Source organism: Nomascus leucogenys, chromosome 13, assembly GCF_006542625.1.
Source record: "Nomascus leucogenys isolate Asia chromosome 13, Asia_NLE_v1, whole genome shotgun sequence".
Classification (NCBI taxonomy): domain Eukaryota; kingdom Metazoa; phylum Chordata; class Mammalia; order Primates; family Hylobatidae; genus Nomascus; species Nomascus leucogenys.
The window spans coordinates 88,723,288-88,741,865 of NC_044393.1; the positions used below are offsets into that span (position 1 = coordinate 88,723,288).

The window sequence follows — 18,578 nt, forward strand, 5'->3', positions numbered from 1 at the left end:
AGGGCCTGTTCATTAGGTTTGTTTCAGCAAGTACCCTGGGTGATGATGGGGCAGGAGGGTCCTTAGATCCCACTTGGAAAATGACTGGTCTCTACCTTGAGCCCAAGAGTAGTTCCGGCCCTACTGTCCTCAGGTTAGAGACATGTATTTGGCAGCTGTGTGGCAAGGCAGAAAACTGGGTCAAGTTTCCAGGGTGTGAATACTGCGTCTGCACCTGGGCCCTCAGTCTCTGGGGACACTGGGGTATTTTCATGTCTTTAAGTGTGTGCGTGTGCCCTTGCATGTCCACACATGTTTGCCGCGTGTGCCTTGTGTCTTTCACCACATGTGGGCGTGTGTGTATTATCAGTAGCTCTGTATGGAGGGCTGAGTGTCAGCTTCTCGGTCACCATGGTTCTCATAAGCACACCTATGCCTGCATGTCACGCATGGGCTTAAACTGTGTCGCCTGAGTCTGTGTGTGTGCATGTGTGTGTGTGTGCACCTGTGTGTGTGTGCACCTGTGTGTGTGTGAAGCGGGGACTGCAGTACCAGGGCAGTATACACAGAGCATTCCAGTTCAGTTATTTCATACTTATAATTAAATAATAACACTTATTAAGAGAAATTTTAATTGCAAAGTATTTTACCATACAGGGGAAGGTCCCAGAGATGAATAAAGGAAACTTGAAGATAACCTAACAGCCTAGATGATTTATTGATTACTTCTCTTCAAAAGAGAAGCTGCAACCCGAAACGCATATATATATGTATTTATAACAGTGTCCCTGGGCAAATGAAGTTGTCAGTGGGTTGAACAGTTCACTTCATATCTTCAAGTGCAAACTAGAACCTTCTCCTGTTGTTTCTATTAGTAAAAGACAAATTAATTTAAAACGTTCATGCCTGCGATGCACTTGCTTTCAGAGACCCTCTTTTCAATCAAACTTAACTTCTAGTCACTCACTTTCTATATGCTGTAATCTGCACAAGCTATGCAATTTTTGACATGACTTATATATTTACGGCTTTATAAAGCTATGCCCCTTTTTGAAATGACTGATATTTCCAGCCAGAGCATGGCATTTTAGAATATGCCCTGTTCTCTGTTGATCAGGGATCACGGAGGGTTCCCAGTTTCAGCTAATGAGGCCAAGGTCAACCCACAGGAGAGAAAACTGCTCCCTGGCCACAGACTGAACCACCAATTCTGGCCAACCGCCTCATAAACACAGGCCCTGGTCATAATGGGATCCAGATGGAGGAGTGTGGACAGTCACAGCTGACATTCTACTGACCGTGACTCAGTGGAACACAGTTAGCTTGGGGCAGGGCTAGGACTGGTGCTAAGGTCTCTGGTTTCTCCTTTCAGAGCCTATTTCTTTATAGCAGTGGTGGGATTTGAAACTAGGCTCTGAAAGACTGGAGCGTCAGAACTGAGCCTTAGAGACAGCAAGGTCATTAAACAAAAGAAAGCAAAATAAACAAAAAGCTATTCCCTCTAAGTCAATTCTGCAATCAAAGCATCGGAAAAGTTAAATGCACTAACAATGTCCACATTCATACTATCGGGGGGGGGGGTAGAACCCCCCCATTATAATCTAGGGCCTTGTCCCTTCATTCCTGAGTAACAACAGTTGTCTCCTAGCCTCTGGCCCTCAACACATCCCCACAACTTTTTTTTTTCTTTGCCATTCCAATTGATTTATACCATCATTAATTTTCATTAAACTTCTCCTTTGTTCAAGAATTTACAATGGCTCCCAGCTCTGGCACTTTGGCTCAACCCAAGCCCCTCAAGCCTGTATTCAAAACTCTACTGTCAGGCTTCACTCACCGGATTATTACTTTCCAGTACAGGCCTTCGACTCCCGCCAGGTGTCACTGTCTAAGGAGTCACCATCATTTCTCCCATCTTCCCTTATTTATTCCAGTCTCCATGACCCCTAGACTTCCCCATCCCTATCTCATGTTAACTTCCCTATTAACCCATCCTGCAAAATCTTTCACTGACTTTTAATTTCTTGAACTGGCTTTGCTCATCATTGTTTCCCCAGAGTCTGGCAGAAAGTAGGTTCACAATAAATCTCTGTTGAATGACCAAACATTTAAAATATTGAAGCATCAGAATGACAGTCTTGGCAGTTGGTTTGTGTTTTCCATCTCCTCAAAGAGACTGTGAACTCTGCAAGATTAGGGATCATGCCTTACCCTCTGCACTCTGGAGCACATATCTACTACGGGACACTCAGTAATGAATGTTTGATGAATTGAACTGAAAATTAATCTTCACCCTGATATGGTTTGGATCTGTGTCCCTACCCAAATCTCATGTTGAATTGTGATCTCCAACGTTGGAGGAGGGGCCTGGTGAAAGGTGACTGAGTCATGGGGGCACACTTCCCCCTTGCTGTTCTTGTGATAATGAGTTCTCATGAGGTTTGGTTGTTTAAAAGCATGTAGCACCTACCCCACCTCTCTCTCTCTCCTTCTCCAGCCACATAAGACGTGCCTGCTTCCCCTTCATCTTCCTCCATGATTATAAGTTTCCTGAGGCCTCCCGGCCATGCTTCCTATATATCCCACAGAACTGTGAGTCAATTAAACCTTTTTTTCTTTTTTTATAAATTACCCAGTAACAGGTAGCTCTTTATGGCAATGCAAGAATGGAATAATACACACCCCCACCTAAAACCACCATGAAATCAACTTGAAGACAGTCTCTGCACCCCAAAGAATCAGACAAAAAGAGAAGGCCGGGCATGGTGGCTCACACCTGTAATCCCAGCACTTTGGGAGGCCGAGGCAGGCGGATCACAAGGTCAGGAGACTGAGACCATCCTGGCTAACACAGTGAAACCCCATCTCTATTAAAAATACAAAAAAATTGGCCAGGCATGGTGGCAGGCGCCTGTAGTCCCAGCTACTCAGGAGGCTGAAGCAGAAGAATGGGGTGAACCCAGGAGGCGGAGTTTGCAGTGAGTCGAGATCGCGCCACTGCACTCCAGCCTGGGTGACAGAGCGAGACTCCGTCTCAAAAAAAAAGGTTAGATTATTCTGAAAAAGTGGATTATTTGCTATTTTTCATGTCCTAATTTTTTATGTTCAATTTTTGGGTCCTGGTAACAGTCCTACGTGTTTCAAAAAACTCTAGACAAGAATATTTCGAATAATCCAGAGTAGAAACCAAAAAAACTATATATTTTAATCACTGATTACCCTTTGCCTGAATGGCATGTCTTTTTGTTTGTGTTTTTCCTGAGAGTGGAGTTTAACATTTGGTCTTATTTGTAGTTTACTGGTTCTGCTGATAATGGAAATGCCTCAGTACCAATTTACTGCTTGCTCAAAAAAAACCTAAAAACCAACAAACGAAATGAAATGGCATCAATGTAGAATTAAATAGCGAAAGGGCAGGGGCGCCCAAGATGAAGAAATACAAGCAAGGATTACCTGCAACTCTGTTCTTTTGGGTGTGAACACCTGAAAGGTGACAGCACTAAGAAAATCCCTCTGTCCCTCAGAATACTGTTTCTCAAAGACTGGTCCTAAGACCCCCTGCCTGGCTCACCTCCAGTTCTCTGAGGCAAGTCTCTGTGGTGGTGGGTGTGGACTTTCTCCCAGGGTACTCCCAGGGAGCATCTGTTCCCAGCAACCTCTCCAGGAGATTCCTGTGCACAGTAAAGCCTGAGAACCTGGGCAGCTGACAGTTAACGACATAACTGACCTTCGAATTGGAAGGGAATACCCCTGCTTCAGACTTGAGAAAAAAACTTAAAAAGCAGCCTTTGTTTCCTGAAAAACACACCAGTGGACTTGCCTCACAGAATACCAACAGCCACTGCGGCCAGGCACATGCCTGAGAGCTGGGGAAAACAGTTGGCTCTGGGGACACCACCTCCTTTTCCAAGTCCCCCAGGCGAGGATAACATATCCTTGTCTCACACCATTTCTGTGTCACTAGGTGGGGACAATGGTGGGATGAGACACTTAGCCCAGTCTCATGCAAAATGACAGAGGGACACATAAGTACTCTACCTTTTGAAAGTCAGATGTCCTGGGACGATAATGTGCCCAGCTCAGATACAGGGGGCCGTGGGGAGAAAGTCCCCACCCACCACCTGCAGGACAAAGGCCAACCTGCCGGGAGGCTGGATGCACGGCATGCAATGACTTCTCCAGCCCAGGTGGCTCAAACACACAGCCATTCTCTCAAGATGCAGATGTAGCTGAAAGCATCTGAAAGCGTCTTCTTTCTGGGACATGGGCCTTAACGATGGACAATTAAAGAGCTTTTCTTGCCCCCTCTCTTTCCTATAAGAGGCAAAGCCATCAGGAAAATCAACTTGATGAACGTGGCCTAGAGCTGGCTGTCCCACACAGCTGGGACAAACAGAGACAGAGCACTAGAGACTGTCCTCAAAAACTTGATCTATATGGTGGCAAACCACTGTAGGGCTCAGACAAGGCCTGAGGGAGAAATAGAACATTGAGCCAACTTAGACATGAAGCCTCATTTCAGGCAGAAGAGCGGCTGCCTTTCCTGCTGACCGTATTTTTGGAACCAGGGCTGAGCATAGGGAGGCTGACATGAGGGCCTGAAGGTGACCACAGAAAGGAGAAAAAGGCCTTCTTGCTCACAATTTTAGGCAATCGTGATTTCAGGGGTGAAAAGAGGGTACTATCACAACTAAGCAGAGGGTCCTTCAGAGGGATGTGGCGATACAGGGGCCAGATGTGACTGTGCCTGTCATGAAGTGGGGAAAAGAGGGCTCCTGAGGGCACAGGAACAGCCAGCAAATCAGCCTACCACACCCACCAGAGGCGTCCAAAAGGCCTGATCTCACCCACAGAGGGGGGCAGGAGAGGATCGCTGTGAGTCCAGGTGAAGGAGTCAGCCCTTCCCAGCCCTCACAGGCAAACTTTTACTGCTGCCGCACGCATCCTGAGCTAGGATCCCTGATTTTGCGACCTGTCTCCTCAGCACTAGGGGCACCAGCACCAGGCAGGAAAGCAAACAAAAACTGCAGAGTCCAAGGGGATGGGCAGGGAGGGCTCCAGGAAGCGTCATGTGGGCAGCAGAAGGCAAGATGACAAGGGGGTCTTAAGAATCCCCAATTCAGCTTACTCGATTCGCCAAGTTTTGCTCTAAGGATGTGCTGCCTTTTAAACAGAGTTTGTCAAAGTCTTTTTACAAGTCACCATGCTAGCTTTTAGTAAATGTTAATAACACTGGTATGTGTTCATGATGCAGCAATTCAGATGAACTAAATAAAAGCCCTGGCAGCCAAGTCAGGGGCTGTTCACCCTGAATTCAGGCCAAGAACGAGAAAGAGCCAGCCTTTGGCATGCTGAATTTACCAACCTAAATATGAAATGGCACAGCGGCCTCCCAGAGCCAGCACGGCACCAGCTAGCCCCCAATGGGGCTGGTACCCGGGACGGCCACCAGAGCTGGCTTTCAGAGGCCCAGGCACTCTCTACAGAGAACATGTGCTGTTGGTACTGGGCACCCAACCCTCCAGATTCACTCAACCATTGCCCATCCTTCTCCTCTAGAGACAAGGAGGTGCCCACCTTCCTTGGAGGCTCCTGCCCTGGGCTTACTTCTCCCTGCCATTCGCTCTGGGGCCAGCAGGGCAGAGAGTGGATGGCCTGGTCAGGACGAGGGAGTGGAGAGGAAGTGGAGGGGCAGCAGTAGACCCGTATGTCCGCATGGGGCCTGGTGGTGAAAGCACAGGCCAGTGGAGACCTTTCTGAGCATAGGAAATGAGCAGGAAGGGAATCCTCAGGGCAGGGCAGGGCAGAGAAGAGGCTCACAGAGAGCTGTTCTAACTCAGGAAATGCCTCCTAAAGGGAAGAGGGAAGAGACAGAAACAGCATGCGTGGAGAGGCCTCGAAACCTCCTGTGTGAGTCAGGATTAGGATGAAAGGAGACGCGGTGGAAGGTGGGAGGGCATCCGGGGACCTGAGCAGAGGGGCTGTTGCTCTCCCAGGGAAGGAGGGCCTGGTGCCCAGCAGGCTGAGGGAGGGGCTGGGAGGAGACTTGCAACAGCTCTGCCTGCAGCCAGGCTGGCGGCCCGGACAGGGAGCAAGAAGGGGAAGCTGGCCCAGGTTAGCCCCAGGAATGGGTGACAGGTCAGCTGTGTCGACACGGCCCTGGGGCATGTTCCAGCCTTCTCTCTGTGGCCCTGAAAGGCGCATGGAGAAAGCACACGGGCAAGCGAGTGTGGGGCAGGAGATCTCAGCAGGATGGCCTTCGGGGACCCTGGTCTTCCTGCCTACATGGCACGCTCTTCAATGTGCATCCGTCCCATCTTCTCATGGGAGTTTCAGTTTTGTTTCTTGTGACCTCTATCTCCACTGGACTGTTCGGCACCACCCCAAACACACCCCCAGGCTGGTTCCACAGAGCAGGATCTTGGTTTCCATCCCTGCCACCTCCCCGCTGCGCACCCACCATGGCCGGCCATGGAGTGACACACCTAAGCCATGTTACAGCCATGTTACTTCCCAGCCGCCCACGAGGCTGGTGAGAGGATTTCTCCCACTTCATGGGTTAGGAAATGAAGGCATGGAGAAATCGGGCAATTAGGAGAGGAGGGACCAGGTTCCCTCCAGCCTTTCCTGACTCCAAAGCCAGCACTCCAATCTCAGCTCCGTGTTGGCAGCAGTTCCAATCCTGACTGCATACCGGGGTCCCTGAAAAGCTTCCAGGTACCCCAGGATGGCAAGGGCCCTGTCTACATCCCTATACCTAGCACTGTGCCTGGCACATGTTAGAAGTGAAATCAAAGCTTGTTGAATGACTGCATGTGTGAGCCCATGACTGAACACGCTTCCCTGCCATGGACACTATCATTCCTCCATCATCCTGACCCAAAGCCTGGAGTCACCTCACCACAGGAGCCAGCCAGCTGGCCCCAGACTAGTCTCTCCCTTCCTCCAGCCCTTCTGCAGGTGGATAGACAAGGATCCTTCTCAGAACATCCCTTTCACCCCGTTACCTTATGTTGTTCAAGGTTTCCAGGGCTTGCTCTGGGTTTGAGGATACAGTTGCAATTCCTTGATCTGATATTTAAGACCCCAAGTGACCTGGTTCCAACCAGGCTTTCACTCACATCTCCCACCACTCACAAACTGTTCTGGCCAGGTGGGTGTCCTTCTTGTCTCCTGTAAATTCCCACTAGTGTGACTGCGGACTGTGGATGGTACATCCCTCTCTCTCCACCACCTGTCTGGATCCTACCCATCCGGGAGGACGGAACTCCTCTGCTCTGCACCCCAGGTCCCAGGGAGCCCTTCCAAGGCTGAACACCTATGCCACGGACCTTACCTGGCTCCGTTCTAATGTGACTTCTAATTGACATCGCAATGTGCACATGTCCTAATTTCCTAAGTGCATTAAGATCACTTGAAGGCAGGAACTGTAGACATATAATTTTATCTCCTCACAGTGACTAAGGTGGCACATTCTCTGTGAGTGCCACTGGGCATTCGGCAGCTCCTGTCTCCTTGTGGGTGGTCTTACCTGTAATATCTGGACTGCAAGTAGGTGGAGCACACAGCCTTGGACACGTGGCTGGCTGAACCAAAGTCGATGACCTTGACTCTGTATGGTTGTCTAGATGGATCCACCAGCATGATGTTTTCTGGTTTGAGGTCAGCATGGATAAGACCTAGGCTTTTGAGTTTCATCAGGGCTGTGGCTACCTGCTGGAGAACTGGGCGAATGTATTTGAGGGGCAAGGGGCTAAACTTGTTTTGCTTCAGAAAGTCATAGAGGTTCTGCTCCAACATCTCGAAGACCAAGCACGTGTGGTTCTTGTGCTGGAAGCATTCATAGGCCCGGACGAAGTTATAGTCATCGGCGCTCTCTGTGCTCAACCGGGCCAGGATGCTCACTTCGATTTGACCTTGTCGGGCATAGGACGGGTGGTTCTTCAGGATCTTGATGGCTACGATCTCATTGGTGCCCCGTTTCCAGCACTTGACCACTTGCCCAAATGTCCCTCGGCCCAAGAACTCTAAGACCTCGTAGGTGTTGGTCATGGAGCACAGCACCTCATGCTGCACCAGCTGATAGTCACCCTCGCTGTTGGAGCCGCTGTTTTTGGAGGTGGCAGTCGACGTGGTGGCAGTGGCAACAGTGGCCCCGCTTGCATTATTCTGAATCATGGGTGGATGCTCCTCGATGATCTGCACGCTGCTTGTGTTCTCGATCTCCTCGCTCTTACGCTTGAGTCCACATTTTTGGTAGGTATCAAGGAGGCTCACAGTGCTTCGACGCATTAGGTTGTGTGGTCCGCCGAGGACTTGCCCGGTGACAGAAGTGCTGCTTGCTGAGGTGACCACGATGTGCCCGGTGCTTCCTGGGAAGATGATGGTCTGCTCGTAAGGTAGGCTTGGGTTTGGGACCGGCAAGGAGGTGCTGACGGTTGTGGTGGCTGGCTGCGACGGGGGGATGTTCTTGCTCTGGCTATACACTTTGCTGTGGGAGCCGTACCCAGTCATGTCCCAGTTGGAACTCGGCTCTATTTTCAGTTTCTTCACGCTACAGAAGGCACTTGATTGAAGGGTGTGAGGGGAGAAAACTTGCACATGTGAGGCCATACCTACAAGGAAAGGAAAACGAAAAGTAAGTATCGGAGTCACCTTGGTACAAGTAAACCCAACAGATCCCCTTCAGTTCTCATCTGTGGCTTGGGCCATACAGAATATTTTCTTCCCACTTGAAAACAAGGTTGAAAAAGTGAATCTATTCCACCCAGAAGCACATTCTGGTCACTGAGTTTGTGGAACCAAGTGGTTCCAGAGTGCCACCTGCCACCATTAGGTGCCAGCAACACAGCTGAGACTCAGAAACAGAATTCCAATATCAGGACATAGGTCATCATTTTTTTTTTAATAAACATTATTTGTGACAGAAATGGATTCTTCCTCAGTTCTCCCTGGGTTGCTTTCTACTGAAACTCAGGAGGCTCTGCTAACTGTCACGTACTCCGTTGCCCACATAATCAGCTCAGTCTTGTCCACAGACCCTGTCAGGTTTACTGGTTTGAGGAAACGTCTTCCCACACAGACCCCATCACCAGGCCACTCAGGATCTTCTGGATCCTGGATGAACCCTAATTACCACCTGGCATCTTAGTTATCAATTCTGTAGGGTTGAGTGGATCAGCAGTTGGTCTGACGTTTTTCATTTCAACAGCGTAAAACATTTTATCAGCCTTACTGTAGGGACTGGGTAGCACAATTCGTGGCTCCATTCACTCACGTTTCCTGCTAAATTCATATATCAATACATTTCTCTAGAAAGTACTATTTCTTTTTGTTTTTTGGTTTGTTTGTTTGTTTTTGTTTTGAGACCGAGTCTCGCTCTTGTCACCCAGGCTGGAGTGCAATGGCATGATCTCGGCTCACTGCCACCTCTGCCTCCCAGGTTTCAAGCCATTCTTCTGCCTCAGCCTCCAAAGGCTGGGATTATAGGCTCGTACCACCATGCCCGACTAATTTTTGAATTTTTAGTAGGGATGGGGTTTCATCATGTTGGCCAGCCTGGTCTCAAACTCCTGACCTCAGGTGATCCACGTGCCTCAGCCTCCCAAAGTGCTGGGATTACAGACGTGAGCCACTGTGTCTGGCCAGAAGTACTATTATTTCATACCAACATCTCATCCACAATTTAGATAAACTTAGAAACCTATAAGACTATTATTCTGGAACACTTGTACAAATTATGGTGATACTGAAGCAAAAATTCATAGAAAATGTATTAGGCAAAAATAATAAGGTGATGAAGAAGGATAACTCCTTAAAGGTTAAAAGAGTAACAAACATTGCCCATCTTCTAAGCCACAATCAACAAACATTTCTCACAGAAGCACAAGGAAGTGCAGCTTCTGCAAGCCCTGTTGGTGGTTGGCTAGCCTAGTGTTCCTGTCTCTCTGAGCCCCTGGCATTACCTAGAGTGGTAATCCTTTCCACCCCATCAACCATCACCCTAGTCCACCTTCTCTCTCAGTAGATGACCCAACTTCCACTTTGTCCAGAAGCCTGAGGTCAGCCTTACTTTCCTCCTTTATTTCCTTCTTCATTTCAGAACACTCCTGAATCTACATCATCCTCCATCCTTCATTCCTTCTCTCCAGTCTGAGAGAACGAGGTGTTGCTCTTTTCCAGTACTAAAAAGTTCCCGATTCTCATGATCCATATTTGTCCCATTTTCTCTTGAACCTGCTTCCACCACTGTTCTTTCTCTTGTAGCTTTCCATTTCTGCATGTACTTAATTGGATCCAAGTACTTAGTAGGAACCTAATATGGCTGGCCAAATGAATCGGTCACCTCATCTTTTTCTTCTGCCTTCATGTGTGTGCACACACAAACTCTCAACATGGAAGGCAAAAGGAGTAACAGCCGCATTCCCCCCTCTTAATTCTTTCCCTCCTCTCACCTGTGATCAATGGTTTATGCTCCCTTTTCTTCAATGCCCACATCTTAATCCATCTCCCCTAACTCGTTAATGCACTACAGGCTCGTGTTCTTGAAGGTAAATGACTTCCTAATTGCCTAATCCAATGGCCTTGTTTCAGCCCGTTCTTCTTAACCTCTGCAACATCTGATACTGCTGACCACAACTTCCTTCTTGATGCTCTTCTCTGGTCTTCAGTGAATCTGTAATCTCCCCATCCCATGTCTGATTCCACACTGTGTGCTTGGATGGTTCCTCTTCCTCCTTCATTTTATTATTATTATTTTTTGAGACAGAGTCTTGCTCTGTCGCCCAGACTGGAGTGCAGTGGTGCTATCTCGGCTCACTGCAACCTCCGCCTCCCGAGTAGCCAGGACTACAGGTGTGCACCACCACGCCCAGCTAATTTTTATATTTTTAATAGAGACGGGGTTTCACGTTGGCCAGGCTGGCCTCAAACTCCTGATCTCAAGTGATCCACTTGCCTCAGCCTCCCAAAGTGCTGGGATTACAGGTGTGAGACACCGCACCCAGCCCTCTTCCTCCTTTCAAATGTTGGCATTTCCACCATTTTGACTCTGTTCTCTCTGGCAGCTATCATCCATTCAAGCAGTTTAAGCCATCACCTCTGTGTAGGTGACCCCCACATGTTTATCACAGGCTGGGCTCTCCCTTAGAGGTTACAGTGATATATTGCTGCCTCCTGCTACAACGTCAAAGATACGCTTCCAAAGCTGAACCCCTTATTTTTTCCTAAAAATCTAGCCATCTCACCCTCTATCCTAACATCTCCATGACTGTTCCAGTCACTTGGCTCCAAAACTATGAACTATGATGGTTCTTCTTTACATTCATAGACAAGAAGGTGCTAAGCCTTATTAATTTCTCCTTCTTTCCTTCAAAACATCTCTTGCATCCAATTCTTTATTTCTGCTGTTGCTGCCACTTCCATAGTGAATGCGTTTATCACTTTCTAGAAGGACTAAAGCAAATCTAGACATCTCTTCTACCTGAGCACTCTGTCTCCCTTTAATTTGCCTATATTTGGCTACCAGATTAATCTTCCTAAAACATCTCTGAGCATGCCACTCCCCTCTCCAAACTTCCAGTGGCTCCTTAGTGTCAAGGAGATAAAGCTGAGAATTCGACACATTTACATGTTGATTCCAACTACCTTGTTAGCTCCAGCTCTACTAACCTTCCTGGGTCCTCAACTTGAATGAAGCTGGTCTATTCGCTGTTTCTAGAATGTCTCTTATACTTCTTACCTTCACACTCTTACACTATTCCTTTACCTGGCATGCCTTTGCTGCTTTTCTCAACTTATCCAAAGACCAGCCAGCTTAGATTCCTTCTCTTTCCAGACCACTCTAACCCAGTGATCATTCCCCAACTCACTGTTCCTACAGCACTTACCATATGTACCAACTGACTTCAGCTCTGACTTCCTAGGGGCAGTTCTGCTAACATCCAGCACCTGCTCGAAGCCCCACCTCCACCCTGGGCCCATGGATTTGCTGGAGGGTGTTCCCTTCTTGCTTCAATCCTGAACTCCGACCTCCACCTACGCACTGTGACTGCACGTCTGTAGGAATCCTCGTGCCTGACAAGACTATTCTGGCTTGCTTATTCAGAATCCGTACTTCACCCGTTTCTTCCCACCGTTCTTTTTGTTCAAGTCAACATCCCCCTTATTCTAAGTCAACATCCCCCTTATTCTAGAACAACACAGAATATGGCTATTCCCTGTTTATCAGTATCAAGTGAATATCCATATTGTTCTAGATGTTGTATACAATAGAGAAATGACCAATTACTTGGCTTTCAGTAACTTAGCTGCTGAAGAGTCAAAGCAAAACAGCCATTTCCTTCATCCTTTCATGTCAAGCCTGCTACTTATTTTTCAGTCTTTAAGTACCTGGAAGGGGGTGGTCAGAGAGGGCAACAGCAGAAATACGCTGTTCATACATAAAGAAGGTGAGGTGCTAGTCTCTGTTTTCACTGTTTCAAAAAGATCTTGGTGAAAAGGCCGTCCACGGTGCAGAAGTGGAATTTTACAGAGGGGAAGAGAGTGGCTTATAACTTATCTGTTATTGGGATGACAGCCAAGGGTCATAAAATTGTGGAAATCATCACTGGCTGCCTCTGGTGACAGATGCCCAGGATTAGAGAGGAGGCCTGCATGGCTGGAAACACCCTGCACCACGGCCGGCTGCCTCAGACACCGGCCTGGCCCGGTGTGGCCCCTGCTGCCCCTTTATGAAGTCAACAGCCGCTATTCCAACGACTGGACCCAACGCCCAATGCAGACGTGTTACCTTTGTTCTGTAGCAGAGGCCACTTTGCTTCAGGCAGCAAAATGCTCAAACAAGATATAGTTAAAGAAAGTCTTTAACAGTAATACTTTTTTAAATCCCTGAAACATCTTCATAAGGAATAAGACACTGCTGGTGGTTTTGTAGCTTAATCTTAAAATAATCTTATGGCAACACACTTATTTCCAAACATTTCTCCTTGAGAGTATTTGTCTGGAACAAACCTTCCCTATTAGCTCTCAGAGAGTTGAGCCCACAACATATTACTTCTCTATTTATTCACATCCTAAAGTGAGGGACAATAAAGTGGGGGTGCAGAGGGGGACTCAATGTTTTTTTCCACTTGAAAGCAAAAGATAAATGTCTCCTCTCATTTCTTTCTGTATTGACCTCTGGACTAGTCAAGGCTACTTCCTGCCTCATTTGTCAATATCCTTTTCAGGAAAAACAGAGGCTTAATGCACACTGTCAGTTTGATCCAATGGCAAAATCTCAATTGCTTTTTAAATTATCTCTGCACTTTCTAGTTGGCTCTTGAAAGAGAAGGCGGATTTTACTCCTTCTAGGTGAGAGATCAGGGAGACTACTGTACCTGGGAGGGCAAGTTTTGAGCCCATGGGGAGCAGTAAGAGGAAACCAGGAGGTCACGGTAGGATAAATCTGCCATAACCACACCTGCTCCTAGAGGGATGACCTGACCCAGACTTTTCCACAAAAGCCTTAGTGGCCTCCCAAGATAAAACCTGTCAAAATGGCCACATTTTCATTCACTAAAGGACAGGGAATCACCATAACCCAGAACTAAAGCTTTTAACAAGTAGCATGCCTATTACCATACCACTCTGTCTCATAAACAGGCTGAAGTCATAAACACTGAACCTCAGATATGCATGGGGTTCTTACATGCTTGTTAATTACACAGACACGAGTTCATGTGGCTGCTACAGAAGTGATAAGTAAAAAGCATTGAAGAACAAATTTATTAAAATTTAAAACAACTTCTATTACACAACTATATATAATAAACTCTTCATTGCATATGACAAATGAAAAATAGCACCTATAAAACTGACATTAAAATATATCCTATAGTTAGAAGAATTAAAGTCCATTATTTGTAAGACATTATTCCTTATTACCATAAAGCTGACAAAGTCTCTCATGCCGAAACAAATCCAGGTTACCCAGACTTAGGGTGCACTTTGATATGCTAAAGGCAATGAGGGTTCTGACCCTTCTTTTAGTTACTTTATTCAAATTCTCATTTTGCATTTATAAAAAGCATGTATGTAAGTCTGCATTTCAAAATACTATTTTTAAAACATCTGCCTTCTAGCCTTAATTATAGATGCCATTTATGTCTATAAAATGCTAGACTTGACTTCATCTGCTATTCCTCAGGATTCTTAAAACACTTAGGAGTCTCCAGGTTTTAAAATCTTGAGTACTAAGTACATACCAGGCTCCAGGACAGATGTTTTATGGACAGGGTAAGCATACATCCTACTCTGTTAGGCCAATTCAATTATTCAGGGCACCCTCCCTAGTTTCATTCTCACAAAGGTCCTACTTTGAAAACTGGGAAGTCATGTGATGGGTTTAAGCTTCTGTGATAAGTGAAAAAAATCAGACCCTGACCCCAGAAGTTCAAACCTAGATCTAATTCTTTTTTTTTTTTTTTTTTAGGGACAGGATCTCACTCTCTGTTGCCCAGGTTGGAGTGCAGTGGTGCAATCACAGCTCATTGCAGCCTCGAACTCCTGGGCTCACATGATTCTCCTGCCTCAGCTTCCCAAGTAGCTAGGACTATAGGAGCATAACACCATGCCTGGCTTCAAACCTATGTAATTCTATGCACCTTTTGGTTTCTCTTTGTCTTAATGTTTTAATGAGAAATTCATTTGCCTAGGGCTACAAATAATGTAATAATAAGAATACCTAAAAATCTTCATGATTTCTTGAAGTCTTAACTCACACAGTTACGGTTTTTTTTCTTTTTCTTTTTTTTTTGAGACAGAGTTTCGCTCTTGTCACCCAGGCTGGAGTGCAATGGTGCAATCTTGGCTCACCACAACCTCCGCCTCTTGAGTTCAAGCGAATCTCCTGCCTCAGCCTCCCGAGTAGCTGGGATTATAGATGTGCACCACCATGCCCAGCTAATTTTTGTATTTTTAGTAGAGATGGGGTTTCACCATGTTGGCCAGGCTGGTCTCGAACTCTTGACCTCAGATGATCCACCTGCCTCGGCCTCCCAAAGTGCTGGGATTATAGGCCAGCCACCACGCCTGGCCAACTCACACAGTTTTTAAAAAAATGACATTTGTTAAGGGACTGGCTCATTTAGCGTATTTTTTCCCCACTATTTAGTTTCTTCATAACTTTATATTTCACAATTAGATGAACTGAAAAGTTGCTTCACATCTGAGTACATTTCCTTTCCATTTCACCACCCCTAAATAAATTATCTACTGGAAGATCAGACTACAAGGATGAGTGACGGTTCAACTACAATAAAAAAAAATAAATTGAATTCAATTTCACTGAATTCTAGCAAAGCTCAAGCCCTGATTCCCAGGAAGGTGATCTCTAAAATAGTGGCACCAATTTTATTGGTATATAATATTTAATTTGGGTTTGGCAGATGTAAAACAGATTACCGCTCAGAATCCAGTTATATTATTCAAGAGAATGGAATCATGAACACCTGATTTTAAGAGGTACTATCTTCCTTACTTCCTAAAATCTTCTGGACACATGCTCTGGCTGAATAATGAGTACTTAATAGATGCTACAGATCTTTTTTTTTTTCACAATAAAGAACTCAAAGGAAGGGTTAATTCCCATATTTAATGAAATGCCATATCTGTCTAATATAGACTATGCACATAAGATATAATAAAATTATACAATATGTCAAAAATATATGAATGTTAGAAATATGCATCTAAATGGACATTTTTAAACACCTAGAAAAGGGTTAATCTGTATAACCCTTGAGAACCCTGGATGACATGGTGATCTAATACCTCAGGGGGTCAAAAAGTACTCGGAAAGTTTCCTTCATTGACATACTAAATAATATTCATAAAGTTTTAATAATCCTGCTTATTAAGTTTATATTTCACAAGGAGTACACAGATAATTTCAGGTTAGCCCATTCTAAATGCTACATTTCCAGAACAGTGTATACTGAATGTCCCTGGGGCTTTTATACCATTTTCAATCAACGTCTGTTTATCCACTGGTTGTATAATGTTAAATATATAGTATATTCCATCAGAGCACAGCTTAGGATCAACCACAAGCTCTACAGAATTCTTTTGTCAATAATGACAATAACAATACTACTGATTGCAGCACTGGGCATTTGAAAAAAACAAAAAACATGAAATAAAATCAATCATCAAGTCTGTATTAAGGATCCTTACATAAAAATAGATTAGGGTTGAGCATAACAGGAAACACAAAGACATATAAGACATCGTCACTGACCTAAAGGAGCTTAGAATCTCATGGGGATTGCCAAGTACAATGCAAATTAAAAAGGACAGCTGGTAATTCTAAGGCAACATAAACAACTTGCCAAAGTATACACTAGAAGTTTAGAGGCAGGAGTCACTACGCGTTGTGGTCAGGCAAAGTTTCACAGCAGAGCTAAGACTCAAGCTGCAATTAGAAAGATGGGGCAGAAGGCTAGTGCTCTAAATCCTGCAAACAGGATGTACTTCAGTCCATCAAGAGAGTGAGACTCATGGTGGGAGCGGCCAGCACTGCGGTCTCTGTCCTAGGAAGCTCAGGCTTTGCTTGGAGACAACTGAGGTGCGTTTGCATAGTGGCAATACAATAACGAATGCTAAAGCAATAAATAACCACCAGTATGCACTGTGCACACAACTACCTAATTATCCAGAATTGTCATCTTCTGATAACTTCTATCTTCTAGAAGTAATTTCTAAATACCCAGAGACCTGGGGGGAAGCCCAACCATGAGAGCTGCTCTCCTTTCGCCTTCTCTCTCACTGGCTGCCATCTAACACATCATTAACAAGTGGTAGGTGACTGTCCTGACTGCCTTTGCTCTCTATATGTCAGACTCCAGGTGTTTACTCAACACAACAAAAATACAGCATTTCCCTGTTTTAGAGATGAGTAAATGGAGCTATAATTTGTCCAAAGTCACTTTGCCTCTGCTAGCAGGGCTGGGATTTGAACTAAGGTCTGCCTGACTCCTAAATCCATGCCACCAGCCAAACTTCTTCATTCTTTAGGTTCTCAGACTAGAATCACCAAACAACGAGATGAGTTCCACACCAGCCAAAGGAAAAATGGGGGCTGACAAGTGAAGGAAGACAGACTGAAACTACAGGACACACCTGACTATACGTCACCTGATAAAATAGTGGATGTCAACAACAATGACCCTAAGTCATCTCTCATTTCTGTATCTTCTGGTTATGACATCTGAGAAATATAACCATAAGAAATGATTAAAATAAAATAATTTACCTATTTAAAGAGGTAACCACTGCTTATCTGATGCATAGGGGGTCAGTGCGGAGAACTGGCCTTGAGTAAGAAGAGCCGGGCTAAGGGACCTTGGGCAGGTGCTCGGCCAGTGGGAAGGCTGGTCCAGAGGGGTAAGGAGGACCTGGACTAAGGAACTGCCTGAGAAAATAGGAAGCAGCAGAAATATAAGACTTTGCAGAGGAGAAAAGATAAGACATGCTGACAGATGAGATGGGAGAGCAAAGGAAAGAGGGGACTAGAACACATTTGGGGGGCCAGAAGGAGTGGGGCTCCACAAGTGAGAAGGAAGATGGGAAGTGGAGTTAAAGTGTTGGGGGAGGGGAGAATGGAATCTGTTTTCAACAAGTTGAATTATGAGCACTAACGGGATATCTACGTTGAAATGTCCAGTGTTCAGCTATTCATACTGAAACTCTGAGGCAAGAAATTGCTTAATTTACTGAAGTGTCAGGAGCTAGTGGTCTTTCCTAATCAGCACCCAGTTCCTACTTGCTAGGTTGAATTGTGAATGACGACCACCCACTTTGAAAAGAGAATGGAAATCAATAGGATGGGCTGAGCCTGCATGGGATTAACTGGAAGGGGAAGAGAGCAAGGCGACCCTGAACCAGTTCATGGGTAAGGCCAAAGACAGAGGGACACAGCCAAAAGACCAGCAGGACAGAATGAGAAATAGCAAATGGGGAAAAGATCTAAATCAAAGGTTCAAGCCCCAAAGGGACTAAGAGAATGGTGCTGCTGACGGTAAGAGCACAGGCCAGCTAGAAGAGCTTGGTTTGGGGCAGATTTTATTTTAGGCATTAGTAACAAGAAAGAGGAAATGTTCTATATGCAACAAGAAAAAAGCCAGGTTAGGAAATGGGCGCAAGGTCATGGCTGGAGATGTGGACCTGAAGGCTGTCATCAACACCTCGGTGGAAATGGAGTCCCCATGAGTAAAGCTGTTTCCCAGGAGAAATGCTGTAGAAAGTAGAGCAGATGGCAAATTAAGTAATCCTCGGGGGCAGAGACATTGTCAAATAGTATGAGGAGGACAATATGAGTCACAGGGAAACATCAAGGATGAAATGATGATAAACACAATTAAGGGATTGATCCAGGAGAATGAAAACAGAGAAAGAGTGGCAGAGCCTGGCTGGGAATGAGCCAATAGCCCTCTTTTCCCACAGGGTCAGGAGCAGGGAAAGAAGGGTGCTCTCCTGGGAAGAGAACCAAATGCACCATGTCACGCCTCCTGCTCTTCCAAGAAATGTGGTTCTCTTAAGAACTTTCAAAATCTTTTATG

The 18,578-nt window shown here is 45.8% G+C and overlaps 1 protein-coding gene across 6 annotated transcripts in view; it reads right to left on the reverse strand.

The window, feature by feature from the left end:
• The window catches only part of HIPK2 (homeodomain interacting protein kinase 2), a 216,623-nt gene that overhangs the window by 147,678 nt on the left and 50,367 nt on the right, over positions 1–18,578 (reverse strand). For all 6 annotated transcript variants that reach the window (XM_003261193.3, XM_004090239.2, XM_030825842.1 and 3 more), the window contains one exon: positions 7,511–8,594. In XM_003261193.3, coding sequence (XP_003261241.3) covers positions 7,511–8,594 — 1,084 coding nt within the window. The remainder of the gene's footprint in view (positions 1–7,510; positions 8,595–18,578) is intronic.